The following is a 20,918-nucleotide window of genomic DNA, read 5'->3' as shown; positions in this document are numbered from 1 at the left end:
CCCCTATCACTCACTGTAGCCTTGAACCCAAAGTGCAGCAGGCGGTCCCTGCTTGGAGCCATTTTTCTCCTCTCTGGCCGTCTCTAGATTGGGGCTGTTCTGATGCCGCCGCCGCCGCCGCTGCCGCCGCCGCCACCGCCTTCCCCGCCCCCGTGGATTGCATTACCGGGTGTTGCAGGGAGGCCTAGGGGGCCGCCGCGGGGAGTGGATCTCCTTGTGCATGGTTTAGAAGGACAGGGGGTAATTGCGCTGCCCTCTGCTCTGGGGATATGCGGCGAGGCCGCACCTCGTGCCTTGGGGTCAAGGGGTGCAGTGCTGGAGCTGGGCGACCATTCCTTTAGCTGGGGGAGGGGCACGCTTTGGTGAAGGTGGGGGCGGGTGAGGCAGAAAGGCCTCGGCTTCTCCCGCCCCTCTGCTTTCCGACCGCTGCTGGCACCCAATGGGCTCTAGGGCCTGCCTGCCCTCCAATCAGGGCTCTGGTTGGTGAGATCCTGATCCTGACGCCACTTTGGCGGGAGAAACAAGCGTGTCTGAACGAGTAGGCGGGGGCGCTTGCCCAGTAGTAACATTCATTCTGACTCAGGCTCCTTCTATAGAAGCTGGATGTGTCATGATAATATGTACTTTAGTAACACCAGCCCTCAAACCTTGAAGTCTCAAAATTTATGATCTGACTTCCATGAATTAAGAAATGAGTTTACACTTAGAGCGACAAACTACGGAATTATATCCCAAATATGAAACATTGGAAACTATATCATCAATTCTAGCAGTGCTGGCTGGACTTACAATTGCATTTCAAAGCAGATATGAGTTTATTTTCATACCCCTGTTACTTTGTACTTTCAGTAACTGGCTTGTCTGATTAAGAGATGTGGTTCTGCAGGGGAAACAAATCTGACTGTGGGTTTGATCCTTGGCCTCGCTCAGTGGGTTAAGGATCCTGCATTGCCATGAGCTGTGGTGTAGGTCGCAAATGAGGCTGGAATAAGACGTTGCTGTGGCTGTGGTGTAGGCCAGCAGCTGTAGCTCCGATTGGACCCCTAACCTAGGAACCTACATATGCCTCGGGTTTGGCCCTAAAAAGCCAAAAAAAAAAAAAAAAAAAAAAAAAAAAAAGTTCTGTAAGAGCAAATTGTGCTGGAGATCTTTTAAAATAGGCATATTTGGAGTTTGCGTCATGGCTCAATGGTTAACGATCTGACTGGGAACGATGAGGTTGCGGGTTCGATCCCTGGCCTCGAAGGATCCGGTGTTGCCGTGAGCTGTGGTGTAGGTTGCAGACGTGGCATGGATCTGGCATTGCTGTGGCTGTGGTGAAAGCCGGTGGCTGCAGCTCTGATTAATTAGACCCCTAGCCTGGGAACCTCCATATGCTACGGGCGAGGCCCTAAAAAGTCCAAAAAAAAAAAAAAAAAAAAAGGCGTATTGTAGCTGGAAGGCTTATTACCCAACTCTGAAAGCACTTTTTTTTTCCCTAGAAAAGAACCCAGGAACCCAGCTTCAGTAACTCATTCTCAGGCCCACAAACCCAGATCTAGATGTTATAGCCTCCTCCTGTCCCAGATACTTTTAATGTGATTGCTTTACTGCAGCCATATAAAAACAGCCTTTTGTTGCATCTAACAGAACTTTTCTCCCAGCAAGAACTATTGATACAATTGGTGACTAAGGCCTGTAAAAGATAGTAAAACTGGCTTGAGCAGGTAAATCAAATGAAGAAAACTTTCACAGTTCTGTTCCCCTAATTATCCTTTCCAGTTACACATTTCAAGGAAGGTTTTTCCTTTGTTATTTTAAAATACTTTTGATTGGACTTTTAAAAAGCTGAATAAACAATTATCCAAAAGTTAGAAATTTATTACACATAGGCATGTTGCTTTTTATCAAAGAAATTTATTTGCATGTAAATAAACAGGTTTCTGTAATGTTTCGGGAAAAAAAATCCCACAGATTTTGTCTACTTTCAAAAAAATGAAAAACCCCAAAGTATTTACAGAACGGCCATACACACAGAAAATCAAATTTAAAAGATTACTTTTTTTTTAGAAAAGCCCCTCCCAACTGCTCCTGATGTACATTTTTAAAACTCAAAATTTAAAGCTCAGCTTTTACAGCTGAGCATGTTTCCCAACCTAGCTTCTGAGATGTTAAATACTTCCTACCCCTCAAAAAACTAACTCAAGGGTAGAAATAAGGGAGGGAAGGGGATTTTTAAAAAGGTAAACAAATATGAGATTACCTAGGGATTGTGAATAATGAGTTTCCTATACTGGCGTCTGCTTTAAGTGACTCAACTGGATACTGTGACTCACTGGCTCCCTGGAAAGATTCTTTTGAGAATTCACAAGAGTGCTGCACTAAATTTTCAGACCCAGGCCTTAAGGTAAATCTTTCTAAGAGTCACCAATCTTAAGTTTGGCAGTTATATCCTGCTTAACCCCTCCCCCACCTCTACAATACTTGTTTTAAGACACTGATTTTGAACCTGGAATCTTCATGTACATCAGAGCAGGTTTTGACCAAGGACCCCTAACATGAAGCCAAAGGACAGAAGAGGAATCAGGTCAAACTAAGAATACACAAGACACCAGCAGCAGAAGATAGGTAGAAGTTGACTTCATGTCCTTGCCGTCTTTTGGAACAGGAGAATGAGTACACCTAGACAGGAGGGAGGTGTCCCAGGCTTGGTTTATTCTGCCTCTTCTCCTCCACCCTGTGGAGAAATGCAGTGCTCCCTGGTTCTCAGGCAGGGTGAAGCAGTTTAGCCCCGGCTCCCTGTTAAGCAAGTTCAGATGCTGGGTCAGTGTGTGGGGTGTGCCCATCGACAATTCAGGGGCTTATCCTTCATCCAGATCCTAACTCGGGATTCTTTGATCTGGGATGAAGACAGAAAGAGAGAAAAAGCTTCCCAGTTTACTCATTTTGGTATTTGTTGGCTCTGTTTGGGGGAGCTGAGCCCCTGATACTATGCAGTATATTCCCCATAAGATTTTTCCCAACCAAAACAAACTTAAAAACCATTTAATTTTTTTTTTTTTTCTCCTGCAGAAACCAATGGGATAGGATTCAAAACTAGGTGAGAAACTTGTGAGAAATCCAACCTGGTTGTATGTTTGAGAGGCTGCTACTGTATCAGCATCACAAGATAAAGCACTCTGGTATCACCTTGCCCATGTCCTCCTTAGTGTCACCCAAGACATTTGACTCTGATACGGTAACCGATAACTTTTCTTGCTCCACTTTGCAAGGTTTCGTTTCCTACTTCTTATTACCTTAGGACACAAGAGTGGCAGAGTTGTTGAGAGCTGATGACCAGAAAAGGGAGAACACTAAAGGAAATCAGAGACAGTCAGGAAAGAAAGCCAAAGCTGATTTTCCAACTCTATGCTAACTCCAACCTGCAGAAAGAGCTGAATATAGATATCTTCTTATTGATGAAGTCACTCCATTTATGATATACACACACACACAAATGAATCACCTGGCTTTTTTTTTTTTTTTTTTTTTTCAATCCAGAAGAGTTGTGCTGGGGATCGTGCCCCGTCCTGCTGATACAGATCCTGAATGGAATCATCAGGAATGGCACAGTGCAGGTGTCAAAATCAAAGTAAGGCCGCAGAATTTTGAGAGGACCCTCCAAATACTGAGAACTTGTGTTGCACTCAAATGGTCTCCTGGATTTCTATATTTATGAGAAGGGCTTCTTATTGATGTCCCCCAGAATCCAGACTCAGACCTATTCCTTCAAAAAGGTCCAATTGTGTTGCTACATAGTAGCAAGGGTTTATCTTTATGCCCACCTAGCATTCCAGGCCCCCATTACTTCAAGTGAGCTTGAAACTGTTGTAAGTGAACTATGGCTGCAAATTTTTTTACTGTTTTATCTAAGGGAGCATACACTGGAGTAATTAAAGTCTAGACTCCTTATCCTTGTGATGAAGGGAAACAAGGAGCCCAGCTCATAGGAATGGCATCAGTTCTCCTACAAACAAAATGCTGGGATGTGGACTTTTGGCACACTGTAGCAATAGGAGAACTATTAATTCTGTAATGGTTTTCATGCCACTGGTTCAGGGAGGCTGTCCCACTTTTAAACCTTACTGCATCTGAAAACATGTTTACATCCCAAAAAGCCAGCCCAGCTTTCTTTAAAGGAAAAAGAACTACAAACCAATACCTCCATAAAGAGATTAACTCCTAATATTCCTATGATGTCTGAACCCTATGAAAAACCTCCTAAAACAAAAATACCATTTTGGTTTTCTACTTAACTCCAAAGGTGGGCTCTGACTAATTTGCTTGGGCTTGATACTACAGTACCAGCACAAGCTACAAGCTCCCTACCACCAAATAAACCTTGCTCTCCCGCCTCCCATCATTTTGAACCCTGAACCTCATAGAATTAGAAAGAAACACTGTATAAAAGCAAACAGATAAAGGGTTAAAATATTATAAATAAATAGCTAAAATCATCTTCCTTACCCAATCACTCCTAAGAAACAGACACCAAACATTACTTAAGTGTCCAAAATGACCAAAGTCCTTCATTTGCCCATGCCTCAAATGGACAACTACCCAAACAAAGGTGAACAACCTTCATGCAAATGCATCAAGGAATGTATTGCTTTTTCATTTTCTGCCCAGCCCTTCAAATACATGCACTAGAATGAGTTTAAAACATGGCCTAAAAATGGAAAAAGGGAGAAAAAATATATATGAATATTTCCCACAAAACTGTTTCCCACCCTTCCCTTTCCCTAAGCCCTTCCCACCCCCTCCCTTTCATAAGCAGGTATTTTAACTTTTTTTTTCTTTTTTCTGGCAAAGAAACAAGTGATTCTTAGTAACCAGAATCAAACCCTATGGTCTCTTTAGTAGGGTCTGGCTATGCCTTTCTAAATTCACCCCACTCGGTGTCGAAGCCATGCCATTTAAGATTCTTTAACACAAAATCAGACCTCTCTGACTCACCCCTTATGGTGATTTGCCTATACACCTATTAGTTTTTCTCTGGCCATGTTTTTGTTTTTAAAAGTAAGGTTCCTAGTTGCCAATCAGGGCCACATCCATAAGATCATCATCTTCCTCCCCAATCATAAAGTCAGGGCTGAGTCTTGAGGGCCTGTCTGTAGATAAGATTGTGTTACTTGTCATAGACAAGGACTGGTCTGAAGAGATGGGTGATTTAGACCAACTCTCTGGCTTGATGCTATGAGACTTTTTCTTGTCTCGGTCTCGGTCCCGGTCCCGATCCCTATCTTTGTCCTTTACTTTCTTCTTTTCTTTTTTGTGCTTCTTATGCTTCTCTGTGCTGTATTCTGGAAGAGGTCGGATGCCATCATCTGAGCTGGGACTGTTCTGATAAGACTTCTCTGCTATGGAGGAGCCTGATTCACTTTCACTGTCCAGATTCTGAGGGGTATATGCTGGTGACTTGCTATGGCTGGGAGAGCCACGCTCATGCTTTGGAGTGGAACCACTGATGAGTGGAGAGCCATAGTTTTTGGAAGAGGCCATCTGAGGCCTAAGCCCTTCTCCACTACTTTCCCCAGGTTTCTGCAAAGTCACTTTGGCTTTAATGCTGGGGGATCCCCCATCATGCTTGCTGATGATAATTTTTGCCACACCTGTGCTCCCCACATTTTTTGACTCTGATGTCTTCTTAGATGAATCCACTGAGCCCCCCGAGGTGGAAACCTTTGATTTGTCTTTATCACTTTTCTCACGCTTGCCCTGGAACTCTCCTCCTGACATGCTATGTTTGGAGGACATAGGATGGCTAGAAGAATTTGTGCTCACCCCCACCTGGCCGTCCATTGAGTCTTCACTCCCAGGGCCACTGGTGACAACCCCATGCTTCAGTTTATCTATAACAGCTGTTAAGGAGGGCTTCTTATTTCTGCTGGGAGATTTCCCTTTGGAACTCCCATGCTGGTTCTGAGAGGATGACATGGAAGAGCCACTTGAGGAAAAGGAAGAGGAAGATGCTGTACAAGAGTTAGATGATGGGGGATTTTTCTGAGACAATGAGCCTGAGGATCCTAACCCTGAAGATGACTTCATGCCGGTGCTCGAACTAGTTCCAGACATGTGAGAACCACCAGAACCTGAACTGATAGGGGACTTGGCTTTAGAGGATGGGGGAGTCCCAGGAACAGGCTTCATTGGAGAGGCAAGCTTATCAGAGCCTCCCGGTGGCCTTGAATGGGAAGGGGATATGTTTGGTTTACTTAAAGAAGGATTCATAAGTGATGATGGCTTCCCTTGAGGTTTCATCTTGGTGCTGCTAGAGCCACTGCTCAGTCCATGCTTAGTAATAGGAGAGGAGCCTGGCTTCCCCCCCGACTGGGATGAAGTTTTGGACTGGCTAGATCCAGAAGACCCTTGGCTAGAATATATACTGCTACTTAACTTGGAACTTGATGAGCCTTCTGATTTACTGCTTTTCATCTTGCCTGAGTTGGAAGCAGAAGATGAGGAAGAATGGCTATGGTGGCTTTTACTTCCTGAGGAAGACACAGAACCACTGCTGGTATACTGACTGTGAGAGGAGGGTTTACCCACCATCACGGTTCCCTTAGGAATCTGAATAGTGATTTTAGGAATGGGTGGTGTGGCAACACCTGGGGGAGTCTGAGATCTTCCTGAACTGCCTGGAGATTTAGATCCACCTGTACTAGTAGGTGGGGTGAAAGGTCGGTTAGAAGAACTATGAGAAGGAGACTTCCCCTCAGTGTCTGCCTTCTTCCGTTTTGGAGGCTTATCTTTGTTTTTGCCATCATTAGAAGGGGTCCGACTGCGCTTCCCTGGTTTGCTGTCTAATCCTGGCCCTGACAGACTACTATTACTGGTGCCATTGCCTTCTTTTACTCTCTTTTGAGTCTTTTCTTTCCCTAAGTCCCCAGTGGTCAGTAAAGGACTCTGACTACCACTGTGATGCTCCATAAGATCTGCAGGACCCAAAGCCTTACCAGCCACTGCTATAATACTGAAATCAACTGTGTCAGCTTGGCTATTGCTTTTAAACTTACTCTCCCCGTTATCGCCTCCCAGCATTGGCACCCCCAAAGTATTTAGTGCCTGAGATGCAAATCCTTTGAAATCATCATTATCTCCACTTTGGCTGCTTTCATCAAAATATTCTTCTCCAAAACCACTTTGGCTCTGACTGTTCAACAAATCAGGATTGAAATCTACTCCATCAGGAAAAAAATGATTGGTAGGAGAGTCACTACTGGGGCTTCCAGCGGCATCTGCAATAAGGTCAGCTGGATCAGTGTATGGATTTTCATTATTATTGGTTTGAAAGACATCAGGGTCAAAGAGGGCACTCTGAGAATGCCCAGAGCTTGAAGAATCTCGAACAGGGGTGCCAATGGGTGGACAATCGTCACTAGTGCTGGGAAGCTTAGAAGCTTCTTCGGCAATGTCTGAAAGGATATCAGTTACATCTGGGCCAATGCTGTCTGAACTGGATAGGCGGACCATCCTTTGAATACTGGGTTGGGGGTGAGGTACTGGTTGTGGGTAAGTTGTTGGGGGAGTGCTACACTGGCTTGGAGCTGGAGTGATGTGTGGCGTATCCAGCGTGTCAGCTGTCATGTTGACATCAAAGATAGGGTTCTGTGAGTCAACATCCATTGAAAATAGCTCCCTCTGAAAGTCATCTTCAGTCTGGTGCTTAGGTTTGTCAGGTGGTAATCTTGATGACTTCTTCTTCTTTGTCTTGTTGCTTCCCGAGCACATTTCCATCCGGGGTGAGCCGGAAGAGGAGTTCTGCCTTTCTAAAGGGCTGCTTCCATAAAGGGTTGAGAAATCCTGGGCAGGATTATCTTTAAGAAGGTTCATGAGCATCGGGTGGTTCTTGGTGTTGCCGGCCATCGAAGAGACAGGTGGCGGCGTGTGATGAGGAGGGGTCGGACTCGAGCCAATGGTAGACCCCCCGTTCCCTGTGATTTGCAACAAACTGGTAAGAATTGGGTTCTGAGACACCTTGCTGAAGTCCTCCCCATGGCCCACCGACTCATGCCGATCTTTGATGCTCATGCTCATATTAAACAAGGTGGTAATGGGACCCCCCGGAAAGGTGTTGGTTGGTGTAGTGGTACCACTCATTGGGTTGTTGCCTGTGGTCATGCCATACCCTGGGCTGCTAGCCGGGGGCAGGTTCTTTTTCACCATGTCTTCAACTGTCTCTGCAATGAGGGACAGTGCTGGGGTGTCGGCCTGAATGGTTTCAGCTTTCCTCCGAATAGCCCTCATCGTCACAGGAATGGACATACATCTGTAGAGTAAGATGAAAAAAAAGCAAAGTTAACATTTCACTAGCTGCTAAATGAAACCAATTTTTCATTTGGGAAAACAAGTTTTAATTTTGCCTGCGACCTAAAGATATGCCAAAAGTTTGCAGTAAGCAGTTCTCAGGTAAGGCAAATATCTTGAAGAGCAGATGCAGTTCTATGAAATGCCAGAGCTTTGGGTAAACGCATTCTAAAAAGAATCTGGACTAGTAGGCAATCATCAACCTCTTTTGAAGTATCACCAAAAACCAACCAACCATAAACAAGAGTCTAAATAATTAAATATCACACTGAACTAAAACAAAACTGGTAATAATGAACTGAATAAGAAAATGCCCTCCTGGAGTTCCCGTGTTGGCTCAGTGGTTAACGAATCCGACTAGGAACCATGAGGTTGCGGGTTCGATCCCTGCCCTTGCTCAGTGGGTTAAGGATCTGGTGTTGCCGTGAGCTGTGGTGTAGGTTGCAGACGCGGCTTGGATCCTGTGTTGCTGTGGCTCTGGCGTAGGCCAGTGGCTACAGCTCCGATTAGACCCCTAGCCTGGGAACCTCCATATGCTGAGGGAGCGGCCCTAGAAGAAAAGTCAAAAAGACAAAAAGACAAAAAAAAAGAAAATGCCCTCCTTTGGGGCTTCACATATGATTAATGGGATACATGATTTATCTTACTTAACAAACCACAGAAAAATCTCTCCTTCTCCTTTTGAATTTTGGCCACACTCACAGCCTGTGTAAGTTCCCAAGCCTGGGATGCCATAGCAGCCACCCAAGCCGCTGCAATGACAATGCTGGATCCTTAACCTGCTGCACTACAAGGGAACTCCACAAAAAAATCTCTTAACCCATCAAGTTCTAAACTTTAGTGGCTTACATCACCCCAAAAGCTATACTGTGAAAAGTAAAACTGTTGATTGGAAATCTTTGTTTTTGTTCTTTTTAGGGCCGCACCTGCGGCATATGGAGGTTCCCAGGCTAGAGGTCAAATCAGAGCTGCAACTGCCAGCCACAGCCACAGCCATAGCAACACAGGATCCAAACCGCATCTGTGCTTACACCACAACTCACAGCAATGCAGGATACTTAACTCACTGAATGAAGCCAGGGTTCCAACCCAAATCCTCATGGATACTAGTTGGGCTCATTACCAATGGGCCACAACAGGAACTCCCTGAAAATCTTTCGTATTTTAAAGCAAAGCACATTTTATGCTACAGATAAATTTATGTTCATAAACATATTTAAAATGTGTTTGCTCTAGAATATGTCAGCAACCTTTCTTAAAGGGCCAGACAGTAATATTTTAAGCTTTCGAGGAGTTGCCATCGTGGCTCAGTGGTTAACAAATCCGACTAGGAACTATGAGGTTGTGGGTTCGATCCCTGGCCTTGCTCAGTGGGTTAAGGATCCGGCGTTGCAGTGAGCTGTGGTATAGGTCACAGTCTCGGCTCAGATCCTGCGTTGCTGTGGCTATGGCACAGGCTGGCGGCTACAGTTTTGATTTGACCCCTAGCCTGGGAACCTCCATATGCCTCGGGTGTGGCCCTAGAAAGACAAAAGACAAAAAAAATAAAATAAAAAATATTTTAAGCTTTTGAGGATCATATGATTTCTACCCAACTACTCTGTCATCTTAGCTCAAAAGCCACCACAGACAATATGTAAGTGAACTGGCATAGCTGTGTTCCAATAAAATTTATTTATTAAACAAACAACTGGTACCTGCTCTAAAATATCTTGAAACCCGCATTAATGCTTTTGGGATGCGGACTGGCTTAAGTGTCTTCCCACAGACTGCCATTTGACATGTTACATGTGTTAAAAAAGTGACACAGAGGAAAAGTGAAAAAATATCTACATCTTATTTCAGCTCCCTCCCTCATAAAAGAACCCTAATGCTGGGCCTAAAGTTACCTACCTTACATCCTATTACTTTCATAATGACATTTAAAAAAACCAATCCTCATAATGCTTTTGGATTAAAAAGCAGAGATAGGTGAATTCAAAGCAGTGACTAAATGCTTTCCTCCTAAATTTCTAATTCACTTGAGTACTGAAAACAACATTCCTTATACACTTCTTTTTTTTTTTTTTCTTTTTAAGTCTGCCTCTACAGCATATGGAAGTTCCTGGGCTAAGAGATAAATTGGAACTGTGGGCTCCAGACTATACAACAACAACTGTAACACCGGATATGAGCCATATCCACAACCTATGCCACAGCTTGCAGCAACCCCAGATCCTTAACTCACTGAGCAAGGCCAGGGATTGAACCCACATCCTCATGGACACTATGTCTGTTCTTAACCCATTGAGCCACAAAAGGAACTCCACTTATACACCTGTTAATGGGACTCTGATGGAAAAGGGCCAGTGCTACCTTTGAACAACTTTGGCAATGAAGTCATCTGTGCAAATGAGTGCATCTGACAGCCCCTTGTAGAGTTTACAGCTCACATGTGTTGAGTCCTGCACATCCATTACCACTGAAAGACAAAATATATAGGAGGTATTTAAGACAGATTCAGCTTCAGCTTCTGACTTTTCAAAAAAAGACAAAGGGAACAAACTGCCACCTGGAGAAAGGTGTGGTTAATCACCCATATAACTCACCACACACCAGGGAGTCATTCACAGGGTGCTGAAAAGACACACTGAAACGGGACTCAGACAGGGGACACACTTCAAATTGGAGGAGCCCAGGAGAATCTAAAGGCAAAAAAAAAGATCAGAAAATAAGCAAAAAAATTAAGACTTGAGACAAGTAATCAGTAATAATTAACTATGAAATTCTTTATCTTCCTCGTTGGAAACTAAATCCCACGCTTTTTTTTTTTTTTTTTTTTTTTTTTTTGGCCATGCCCGAGGTATATGGAAATTCCCCAGCTCAGGGATCAAACCTATATCACAGCAGCAATCAAAGCTGCTGCGTGACAATACTGGATCCTTAACCCCAAGCCACAAGGTAACTCCCCACACATCACATTTTTTTCTTCCTTTTTTGGCCCCCCTGTGGCATATGGAGTTCCCAGGCCAGGGATCAGAACTGAGCCACAGTTGTGAACTATGCCACAGCTGCAGTAACACCTGATCCCTTAACCCACTGTGCCAGGCCAGGGATCAACCTGCGTCCTGTTGCTCCAGAGATGCCACCAATCCCACTGCACCACAGCAGGAACTCCTCCCCACATATTTTTTTTAATAAATAAAACCTACTATGTTGGAGTTACCATTGCTGCTCAGTAGTAATGAACCCGACTAGTATCCATGAGGATGCGGGTTCAATCCCTGGCCGCACTCAGTGGTTTAAGATGTGGCATCGCCATGAGCTGTGGTGTAGGTCACAGACACGGCGTGGATCTGGCATTGCCGTGGCTGTGGCGTAGACCAGCAATTGCAACTCCAATTTGAACCCTGGTGCGGGAACCTCCATATGCGCCTGTGTGCCAACTCCACCCCAAAATAACCCTCTGTGTCATCCACAGGTGACTGAAGGAATCAGATTCCAAAGAATCTATCAGTTTGTGTTATAAATACTCCAAAGTAACGAAACTTTAGGGTCTTTTTTTGTTTTTCTAAATGGCTGCACTTGCACCATATGGAAGTTTCTGGGCTCGGGGTCCAATTGGAGGTGCAGCTGCAGGCCTATGCCACAGCCACGGCAATGCCAGATCCGAGCCACATCTGCAATCTACACTACAGCTTGAGGCAATGCTGGATCCTTAACGCACTGAGCAAGGCCAGGGATTGAACCTGCATCCTCACAAACACTATATCAGGTTCTTAACCCACTGAGCCACAATGGGAACTCCAACTTCAGTTCTTTTAAACGAAGGTATTTAATCCCTAAATTGAGAAGGTCCTTGGCAGATATAAACACCCTGCCATGAAAATAAATTCTGAAAATAAACATACCCAAGAGGAGTTTCTCATTTTATCTGATAAGCAGACATCAGAACCACTGCCAAAAACTCTGCTTTCTACAAGTGTACAGCTGTTGGCTATACATTCCATAGTTTGATAAGCATGGATGTAGGGGCTATGGTCTAAAAGGATATATTTAGGAGTCCCCACTGTAGAACAGTAGGTTAAGAATCTGACTGCAGCAGCTCAGGTCACTGCAGAAGTGCGGGTTCGATCCCCAGCCCGGTACAGTGGGTTAAAGGATCCAGTGTTACTACAGCCATGGCAAAAGTTGGCAGCTGTGGCTCAGATTTAATCCCTGACCTGGAAACTCCATGTGCTGCAACTGCGTCCATAAATTAAAAAATAAAATACAATAAAATGATATATTTATTGCCAAATAACTGTCATCATTAGTTTCTAAGCCAAAGTGTATGACAGCATGCTTCTCTATAGAATTTCACAACTATCTTACAAAAACTCAGTTTTAAATGCCATGAAGCTATGTGGAAAAATCTCCTAGGACTGAAATACATGAAATAGAAGGGTCATAAAGACACTTGCATATGCTCTATGTCATTACTCCAACTTTCTAAGATTTCTAGTTTCTAAAGCAATTCTGTTTGTTTGTCTTTCTGTCTTTTTTAGGGCCGCACCCTCGGCATATGGAAGTTCCCAGGCTAGGGGTCCAATCGGAACTACAGCTGCCGGCCTATGCCACAGCCACAGCCACAGCCACATCAACACAGGATCTGAGCCATGTCTTCGACCTACACCACAGCTCACAGCAACTCGAGATCCTTAACCCACTGAGCGAGGCCAGGGATTGAACCTGAAACCTCATGGTTACTAGTCGGGTTTGTTAACCACTGAGCCACAACAGGAACTCCTAAAGTAATTCTTATTCCCATAAAAGACATCTCCTATTTACCTTCCCTGTTTCTTCTTGCCTACCATTTGTACTGATACATCTCTATCAGTGAAGTGCTTTACATATAAAGTAAAAAATTAATGATCGTTAACTAGAGCAGCCAAAATTCATATCAAATTTTCTAATGGTAAATGGAAAAACAGCATTCCAGAATTCTGGAAGAAAAAGGACAGGACACAGGTCTCATCCTTTTTTAAGCAATATAATTAAGTTCTCCAAAGAATGGGGAGAGGAAATATACAGGACTAAAAAGTGGGAAGTACTGTCCTAACAACTTAAAATTCAGATATTAAGAACTCTTTTCTTACAGAACCCCAAGTTATACCTTATATTATCTGCTGCAAGGTTCAGGCCCTCAGGGTACCTAATTATATCACTACATGTAGAAAAAGAATAAATCTATCACATAAACAAACAAACCTCCCCAGTGGTTTCCAAATGCCAATTTACAGATTGGTTCCACTAAAATTATTTGTGGAGGAGTTCCCGTCGTGGCTCAGTAGTTAACAAATCCGACTAGGAACCATGAGGTTACGGGTCGATCCCTGGCCTTGCTCAGTGGGTTAAGGATCCCATGTTGCCGTGAGCTGTGGTGTAGGTCGCAGACACGGCTCGGATCCCACTTTGCTGTGGCTCTGGCGTAGGCAGGCAGCTATAGCTCCGATTCGACCCCTAGCCTGGGAACCTCCATATGCCGCAGGAGTGGCCCAAGAAATAGCAAAAAGGACAAAAAAAAAAAAAAAAAAAAACAACCAAGCAAAAAAAAAAAAAAAATTATTTGTGGAGCTTAAACTAGATTCCCAATTCCTCTTACAGGTTCTAACAAAGTTCATTTGGGTATAGAAACCAAATATCTATAGTTTTAAAAGCTCCATAGGTGATATGATATGCCACCAAATTAGAGAACTATTAGAATACTAAGTTTCTATTTACCATTAAGTGTATCAAAAGGAAAGGCAGTACCTTCTTTCAGAATAGTCCTTTTTACACAGCTTCCAATTAGGGTGTTATAGGCCACTTGGTGTCTAATCAGATTCAGGATAAGGGGAACCCGGCCAGGGTGCTGAAAGGTGATTTTGCTAACAAGGGTTCCCTGTAGACTTCTACCATCTGGAAGAGGAGCATCTTTGTTGAGAAAATAGCAGTGTTGCTGACCTGGAAGAGCCTAGGCAAAAAGAAGAAAAGAAATAAATGCTATTTATTCACCCATTGTATTCCAATCACGAACTATCCTGGAAATAACCCTACTCCTCAAAAATCTGCAACTTCTTGCTGAATAATAAAGCTCCATAGTGAATTCTTTGGTCAGCTGATATTAAATGCCAATTATTCACTGGGCTGAAAAGTCCCTTTTTTGGTAAATGTTCTGCTAGCTAGTGGTTTCCCAACCTCTAACATAAAAATTACCTCAGAAATCTGCATAAAAAAGACCTATGAGTTGTAACTACAAAATCTATTTTTAATGAAACACCCTACATAGTTAAAATAGAACCATAATTTGGGAACTATTACTTTAGACTATTATCAATCATTCAAGTAAATTCAAGTTCACATGTGGTTTTAAAATTTTTCTTATTCATTCCAACACTTTCTTCCCTGTGACCTACCCTACAGCTTCTGGAACACTGGATCCTTAACCCTCTGTGACACTGCAGGAACTCCCCAGAATACCATACTTACTGAAATTTCAACAATGAAATGTACAGTTTCCTGACTTAGAAGCTTATGCTATTTCTTCAGCATGTTTCAGAGATTTCTATACTTTCTCACCTGACTGAGGAAATAGGACATGATCCAGCAGTGCAAAAGAATGTCATATGACCTCAATAATCCTATAAAAGGAAGATTCTGATTCAAAAGTCATCTACAGGAGTTCCCGTTGTGGTTCAGTGGGTTAAGAACCTGACTTAGTATCCATGAGGACGCGGGTTTGATTTCCTGGGCTCACTCAGTAGGTTAAGGATCCGGCATTGCCACAAACTACAGCATATGTCACAGATGCAGCTCAGATCTAGCATTGCTGTGGCTGTGACACAGGCTGGCAGTTGCAGCTCTGATGTGACCCCTAGCCCAGGAACTTCCATACACTTCAGGTACAGCCCTAAAAACAAACAAACAAAAAGGAATCTACAACAATCCATACAGCCTTACTTACAGCATAAAATCGCATGTTATGATTCAAAGGTACAGGGTCAGGGTCCTTTGACAGTTCAAACTGAGTGATCAGTTCATAAAGGGGTACATAAGTTGGCTGGGTTTCAAACAAAGGAATTCCTGGAGAGACAAATATCAATATAATGATTACAATAAGATGAAGATGTTGACAGCTCAGTCTTCCCTTCATGAGTTTTATTTCATTCATTCATTTATTCAGAAAGTAGTTACTAAGCATTTACTAGTACAAAGCACCATGACATCTATACAGTAGCTTTCTGAGGCCTACAAAAGTGAAAAGAGGTCTAACATAATCTTCAGCTGAAGTCTGCTTTTAACATTTACAACAATTGTTAGCTCCTGATGCTTCTTAAAACTCACCTGTGCAGTTCTGAAGTTTCTGAACAAATGCTCTAGATACTGGGATTGGCTGGGGAAATTTCAAGAAGAAACAGGCAGGAAGATCAACACTGTTGGCACTGGTGATTGAGGAAAAGGAGGGAGTCCTTAAAAAAAAAGTGGAGGATTGGAATTTTTGAACTGATATGAAAATGAAAAAGCTAAACACCCATCCTTAGACATATCTGTATACTCTCAAAGACTATCAAAAACTCACTCTCTGAACTTCTTTCCCCCAATTCCAGAATACCCTATTTGTTAACCCTTGAGTATTTTATCAAATATCTATCCTGAGGCATGTTCTCTATTATTACTCCAGCATAACTCCAAATCAACATAAAGTCCCTTAAGAAAATCCCATATAGGAGTTCCTATCATGGCTCAGTGGTTAACGAATCCGACTAGGAACCATGAGCTTGTGGGTTTGACGCCTGGGTTAAGGCTCTGGTGTTGCCGTGAGCTGTGGTGTAGGGCGAAGAAGCAGCTCAGATCCCGTGTTTCTGTGGCCGTGGTGTAGGCCAGCAGCTGCAGCTTGGATTAGATCCCTAGCCTGGGAACCTCGATATGTCACAGGTGCAGCCCTAGAAAAGGTAAAAAGACCAAAAAAAAAGAAGGAAGAAAGAAAGAAAATCTCATAGAGCAATCATTAAACCAGTGAGAATAGCATAGTTCTCTTCTTTCTCTCTTAGGATAAGAATGTGTTCTATGAGCAGGCTTCAAAGAGGAACATTCAGATACTGAAAAGAAATTAAATGGCTAAAACAAAAAGCCCATTTCTAGAAAGTCAAGTTGGGGGTAAAGCCAAGTGAAAGTAATACCTGTTTCATACTGGGCTTAAAGTTGAAAAACTGGACTTTACTACTCGAGAATTATATATAACTTACCATTTGTTGTCAACTGGATGAGACCCCATAATTAATGGTGCAATTGGGAGTTTATACATAGCAGATGTTCCTTCAATTGTCACTGATGCATTCATGCCCAAAGATCGAGGAACTGGGAAAAGGAAAGAAAAAAGGTTTTCTCCAAAGTAACAAAATTATAAGAATCTTTTTTTTTTGTCCACATTCTTGGCATGTGGAAGTTCCAAGGCAAGGGATCAAATCCAAGATGCAGCTATGACCTATGCCACTGCTGCAGCAATGACAGATCCTTAACCCATTGTGCCATAGCAGGAACTCCATAAGGAACTTAACATTAAAAAAAAAAAAGAAAGAAAAAAGGAGCTCCTGCTGTGGCCAAACAAGATTGGCAGCATCTTGGGAGTGCTGGAATGTGGGTTCGATTCCCAGCCCAGCACAGTGCGTTAAAGGATCGTCATTGCCACAGCTGCAGCTCAGGTCAAGACTGCAGCTCAGATCTGATCCCTGGCCTGGGAGCTCCACGTGCCACAGGGCAGCCAAAAATTAAAAAAAAGAAAAAAAGAAAAGCTAACTTCTGTATAATTCATGAGCCCTAATTTGTTGATAGATACTATAATACCAATATAACTTAGAAATGCTAGAGTTATCTTCCTAACCAAACATATTTCTCTGTCAGTAAATAAAACAAAATAGGAAACAAGGCAGTGCAAAGGGAAAAAAATTTTTTTTTCTTTTTACTGCTACACCCATAGCATACAGAATTACCTGGACCAGGGGTCAAATCATAGCTACAGCTTCAGCCTATGCTGCAGCTTATGGCAACGTTGGATCCTTAACCCACTGAGACGGGCCAGGGATCAAACCTGAATCCTCACAGAGACAATGTTGGGTCCTTAATCCACTGAGCCACAATGGAAACTCCAAGGAAAAATTTTTTTTTTTTTTTTTGCCTTTTCTAGGGCTGCTCCTGCAGCATATGGAGGTTCCCAGGCTAGGGGTCTAATTGGAGCTGTAGCTGCCAGCCTACACCAGAGCCACAGCAACACAGGATCCAAGCCGAGTCTGTGACCTACACCACAGTTCACAGCAACGCCGGATCCTTAACCCACTGAGTTAGGCCAGGGATCAAACCCGCAACCTCATGGTTCCTAGTTGGATTTGTTAACCACTGAGCCATGATGGGAACTCCCGAAAAAGAATTTTTTAAAGGCTCATTACCAATATCTTATTCTCTTCAACTTTAAAATGCATATTTAAATAGAATTATGATTATAGGACAGTCAGTGGTTGAAATGAAAAGGTGACCAAATGAGTTATCAGGCCATTTCTCATTATGTTTTAGTGTGCTAAGGGCAAATACAAAGTAAGATCCATTATTTTAATTCTTTGGTAACTTAGCTAATTTCTCTACCTTTAAATAATGATTAAAGGAGATTGTTTCATATCAGATGGTTTATATCTTTTCATTCATGCATTCATTCACTTACTCAAAAAGACTGTTTTTATTGTATGTATGTGTACATATAATGTGTACATATGAGTACACATTAGATGCAAACTCTAGCAGAAATGTAAAACTTTGGTAGCGAAGGCAAATTCATTTGGGAGTAGCAAACCATAAACTACAGGCAGGCCTGGGCATTCAAATTTTTTAAAGTATTTTTTAAACACTGAGTAAGAACCTTCAGTTATTTCATAGTTCAAGTCTTACCATTATTCTCATGCAAAATGATAGGGGATGTGGTCTTATCATCCAGTAGGTCAGAAGGAGAGGCATAATACTTCAAGTTCATTAAATGACCTATGAAAGATAAAACTTATTATCACTTTTTTGTCAAGTAAATTACAAATAAAAACATTCCCATTCCTATAAACCTATATATAAGAAAATAGTTTCAGATGAGCACTCATGATCCAAAAGAGTTTATGAAATATAACAGAATTGTAAGTACTGATTCTAGTGACAACAACTTTTTGCACATTTAAAAAAAAAAACAAACTAGAGGAGGGTGGATGTGGACACCTCAGAAACCATTAAGAAAATACACAAATGAGGAGTTCCCATTGTGGCGTGGCAGAAATGAATCCGACTAGGAACCATGAGGTTGTGGGTTCAATCCCTGGCCTCACTCAGTGGGTTAAGGATCTGGCGTTGCCATGAGCTATGGTGTAGGTCGCACACAAGGCTCAGATCCTGCATTGCTGTGGCTCTGGCACCGGCCAGCGGCTAAAGCTCCGATTGGACCCCTCGCCTGGAAACCTCCATATGCCATGAGTGCGGCCCTAAAAAGACAAAAGACAAAAAAAAAAAAAAAAAAAAAAAGAGGAAGGGATAAATTAGGAATTTAGGATCAGCAGATACAAACTACCACAAATAAAATAGATAAACAACAAAGTGCTACTGTATAGTACATGGAACTATATTCAATATCTTATAAACTATAGCTAAAAGGAATACACACACAAATGAATCACTTTGCTATTCTAGAAACTAATACAACATTGTAAAACAACTATATTTCAATTAAATAATTAGAAAATGAGTCCCCACTGTGGCACAGTGGGTCAATGACCCAGCTTGTCTCTGTGGAGATGCCAGTTTGATCCCCAGCCCAGAGCAGTGGGTTAAGGAACCAGCACTGCTGCAGCTGCAGTGTAGTTCACAGCTGAGGCTCGGATTCAATCCCTGAACCAGGAACTTCCGTATGCCATGGGGGCAGATGAAAAAGAAAAAAAATTAAAAATTAAAAAAAAAAAAAAAGAAAGCCACCACAATTGACTGGTGATCCCTCGCCTATAAACTCAAAGTGAAATTTCAGGTTTCTAAAATTAGACATTTTTCTAAATAGGCAAGATAGGATCACATACCCCCACTTCTTGGAGTGAGATAGCCAACACTTCCATGAAGAATCTTATCCAAGGGACCAGCATTAGTTGCTTTCCTGCAAGACAAAGATCTGTTTGCTTGTATTTAAACCCTGAAGGTATTAGGGCAAAGTGTGATAATGAGTTCAGCTCTTAAACATCTTATAACCCAGTCTTGTACTTGGGCATATAACAATTGTACTTCACTTCCAAAGTGAAGGGGATATTTCCAAGGATATGCCAGTATGTAACACAGTGAACAAAAATTACAACTACACTATTATTTATCAGAAGGGAGGCTAGGTTTGAAATGTCTTCTGACAAAGCCTCTGGGATGACAACCAGCAACTAAGGTGTGCTGATAATCAGAAAATGGGGAGTTCCCATCATGGCTCAGAGGTTAACAAATCTGACTAGCATCCATAAGGACGTGGGTTTGAAGCCTGGCCTCACTCAGTGGATTAAGGATCCAGCGCTGCTGTGAGCTGTGATGTAGGTCACAGATGTGGCTCGGATACCAAGTTGCTGTAGCTGTAGTATAGACTGGCAGCTGCAGCTCCAATTCGACCCCTAGCCTGGGAACTTCCATATCCCACAGGTATGGCCCTTAACAAAAACAAACCAAAAAAAAAAAAAAAAAAAAAAAAAAATACAAAAAAAGAAAAGAGAATGGAATGCATGCAATCATGTGGGAAGTGAAAGAGGTGGACAAGATGTATAATGTAGGTAAATTGTGAATGTATAGTAATATACATCTATACATATACATACACATATACATTACACACACACACACACACACCCCGTATATGTATTTTAAAAAAAACAAGTAGCCTCGTAACCCATAGATGAAAACCGTTAAGAACTCTGAAGGGTCAAACAGAATTGACATCTTAGACAATCTTACCAATACATAACTGCCATTTTAGATAGATCCTGTTCTAAGCTTTGGAGAGCCAAGTACATTTTAGTCTTCAGTTTGCTAGGAAGTAAATAAACAAAACAAGAATTAAATAGCTGAAAAATATGCATACACGCACAGAAACATTGAAAGCCTAGAGAGGAAATCTACCTTGGAGGCAATTAAAATATTAAAAAAAAAAAGAGTTCCTGATGTGGCACAGTGGGTTACTGATCCAGCATTGTCTCTGTCTCCCTAGTGGTGCAGGTTCAATCCCTGGCCCAATGCAGTAGGTTAAGGATCTGGCATTGCCATGGCTGTAGCACAGGTGGCAGCTGAGGCTTGGATTCAATCCCTGGCCCGGGAACTTCCACATACCATAGGTGCAACCAAAAAAGAGAAAAAACAAAAACAAAAAAAAAACTTTAAATGTTACCAAAAAATCAGTAATGATCTATCAAAGCTATTTTTTTTTTCTTAAATCTTTTTAGGGCCACAGCTGAGGCACATGGAAGTTTACAAACTAGGGGTGGAATGGGAGCTATAGCTGCCACCTAAAGCACAGCTCGCGGCAATGCCAGATCCTTAACCCACTGAGCCAG

General features: G+C 42.5%; 2 protein-coding genes across 9 annotated transcripts in view; both read right to left on the bottom strand.

Annotated features, from left to right (window-relative positions):
• FBXL20 (F-box and leucine rich repeat protein 20) overlaps window positions 1-902 on the bottom strand; it is a 99,283-nt gene extending 98,381 nt beyond the window's left edge. For 2 of the 3 annotated variants that reach the window (XM_013979813.2, XM_005653936.3), the window contains exon 1: window positions 15-902. Coding sequence is in view for 1 of the 3 variants with exons in the window: in XM_005653936.3 (XP_005653993.1) it covers window positions 15-62 (48 nt within the window). In the remaining 2 variants the exon portion in view is untranslated. The remainder of the gene's footprint in view (window positions 1-14) is intronic. The other variant, XM_013979820.2, reaches the window with a different exon arrangement.
• The window catches only part of MED1 (mediator complex subunit 1), a 42,016-nt gene continuing 22,974 nt past the window's right edge, over window positions 1,877-20,918 (bottom strand). For 3 of the 6 annotated variants that reach the window (XM_013979754.2, XM_021067048.1, XM_005653933.3), the window contains 10 exons: window positions 20,323-20,397; window positions 19,419-19,492; window positions 18,262-18,351; window positions 16,572-16,683; window positions 15,670-15,794; window positions 15,290-15,408; window positions 14,098-14,299; window positions 10,914-11,009; window positions 10,681-10,786; window positions 1,877-8,287 (listed from right to left, as the gene is read on the bottom strand). In XM_013979754.2, coding sequence (XP_013835208.1) covers window positions 5,047-8,287; window positions 10,681-10,786; window positions 10,914-11,009; window positions 14,098-14,299; window positions 15,290-15,408; window positions 15,670-15,794; window positions 16,572-16,683; window positions 18,262-18,351; window positions 19,419-19,492; window positions 20,323-20,397 — 4,240 coding nt within the window. In that variant the 3' untranslated portion in view covers window positions 1,877-5,046. The remainder of the gene's footprint in view (window positions 8,288-10,680; window positions 10,787-10,913; window positions 11,010-14,097; window positions 14,300-15,289; window positions 15,409-15,669; window positions 15,795-16,571; window positions 16,684-18,261; window positions 18,352-19,418; window positions 19,493-20,322; window positions 20,398-20,918) is intronic. The other 3 variants (XM_021067050.1, XM_021067049.1, XM_013979755.2) reach the window with 3 other exon arrangements.

This window comes from Sus scrofa, chromosome 12 (genome assembly GCF_000003025.6).
Source record: "Sus scrofa isolate TJ Tabasco breed Duroc chromosome 12, Sscrofa11.1, whole genome shotgun sequence".
NCBI classification, from domain to species: Eukaryota; Metazoa; Chordata; class Mammalia; order Artiodactyla; family Suidae; genus Sus; species Sus scrofa.
Note: the sequence above shows the minus strand (reverse complement) of the source record. Positions and strands in the feature narration are given on the sequence as shown.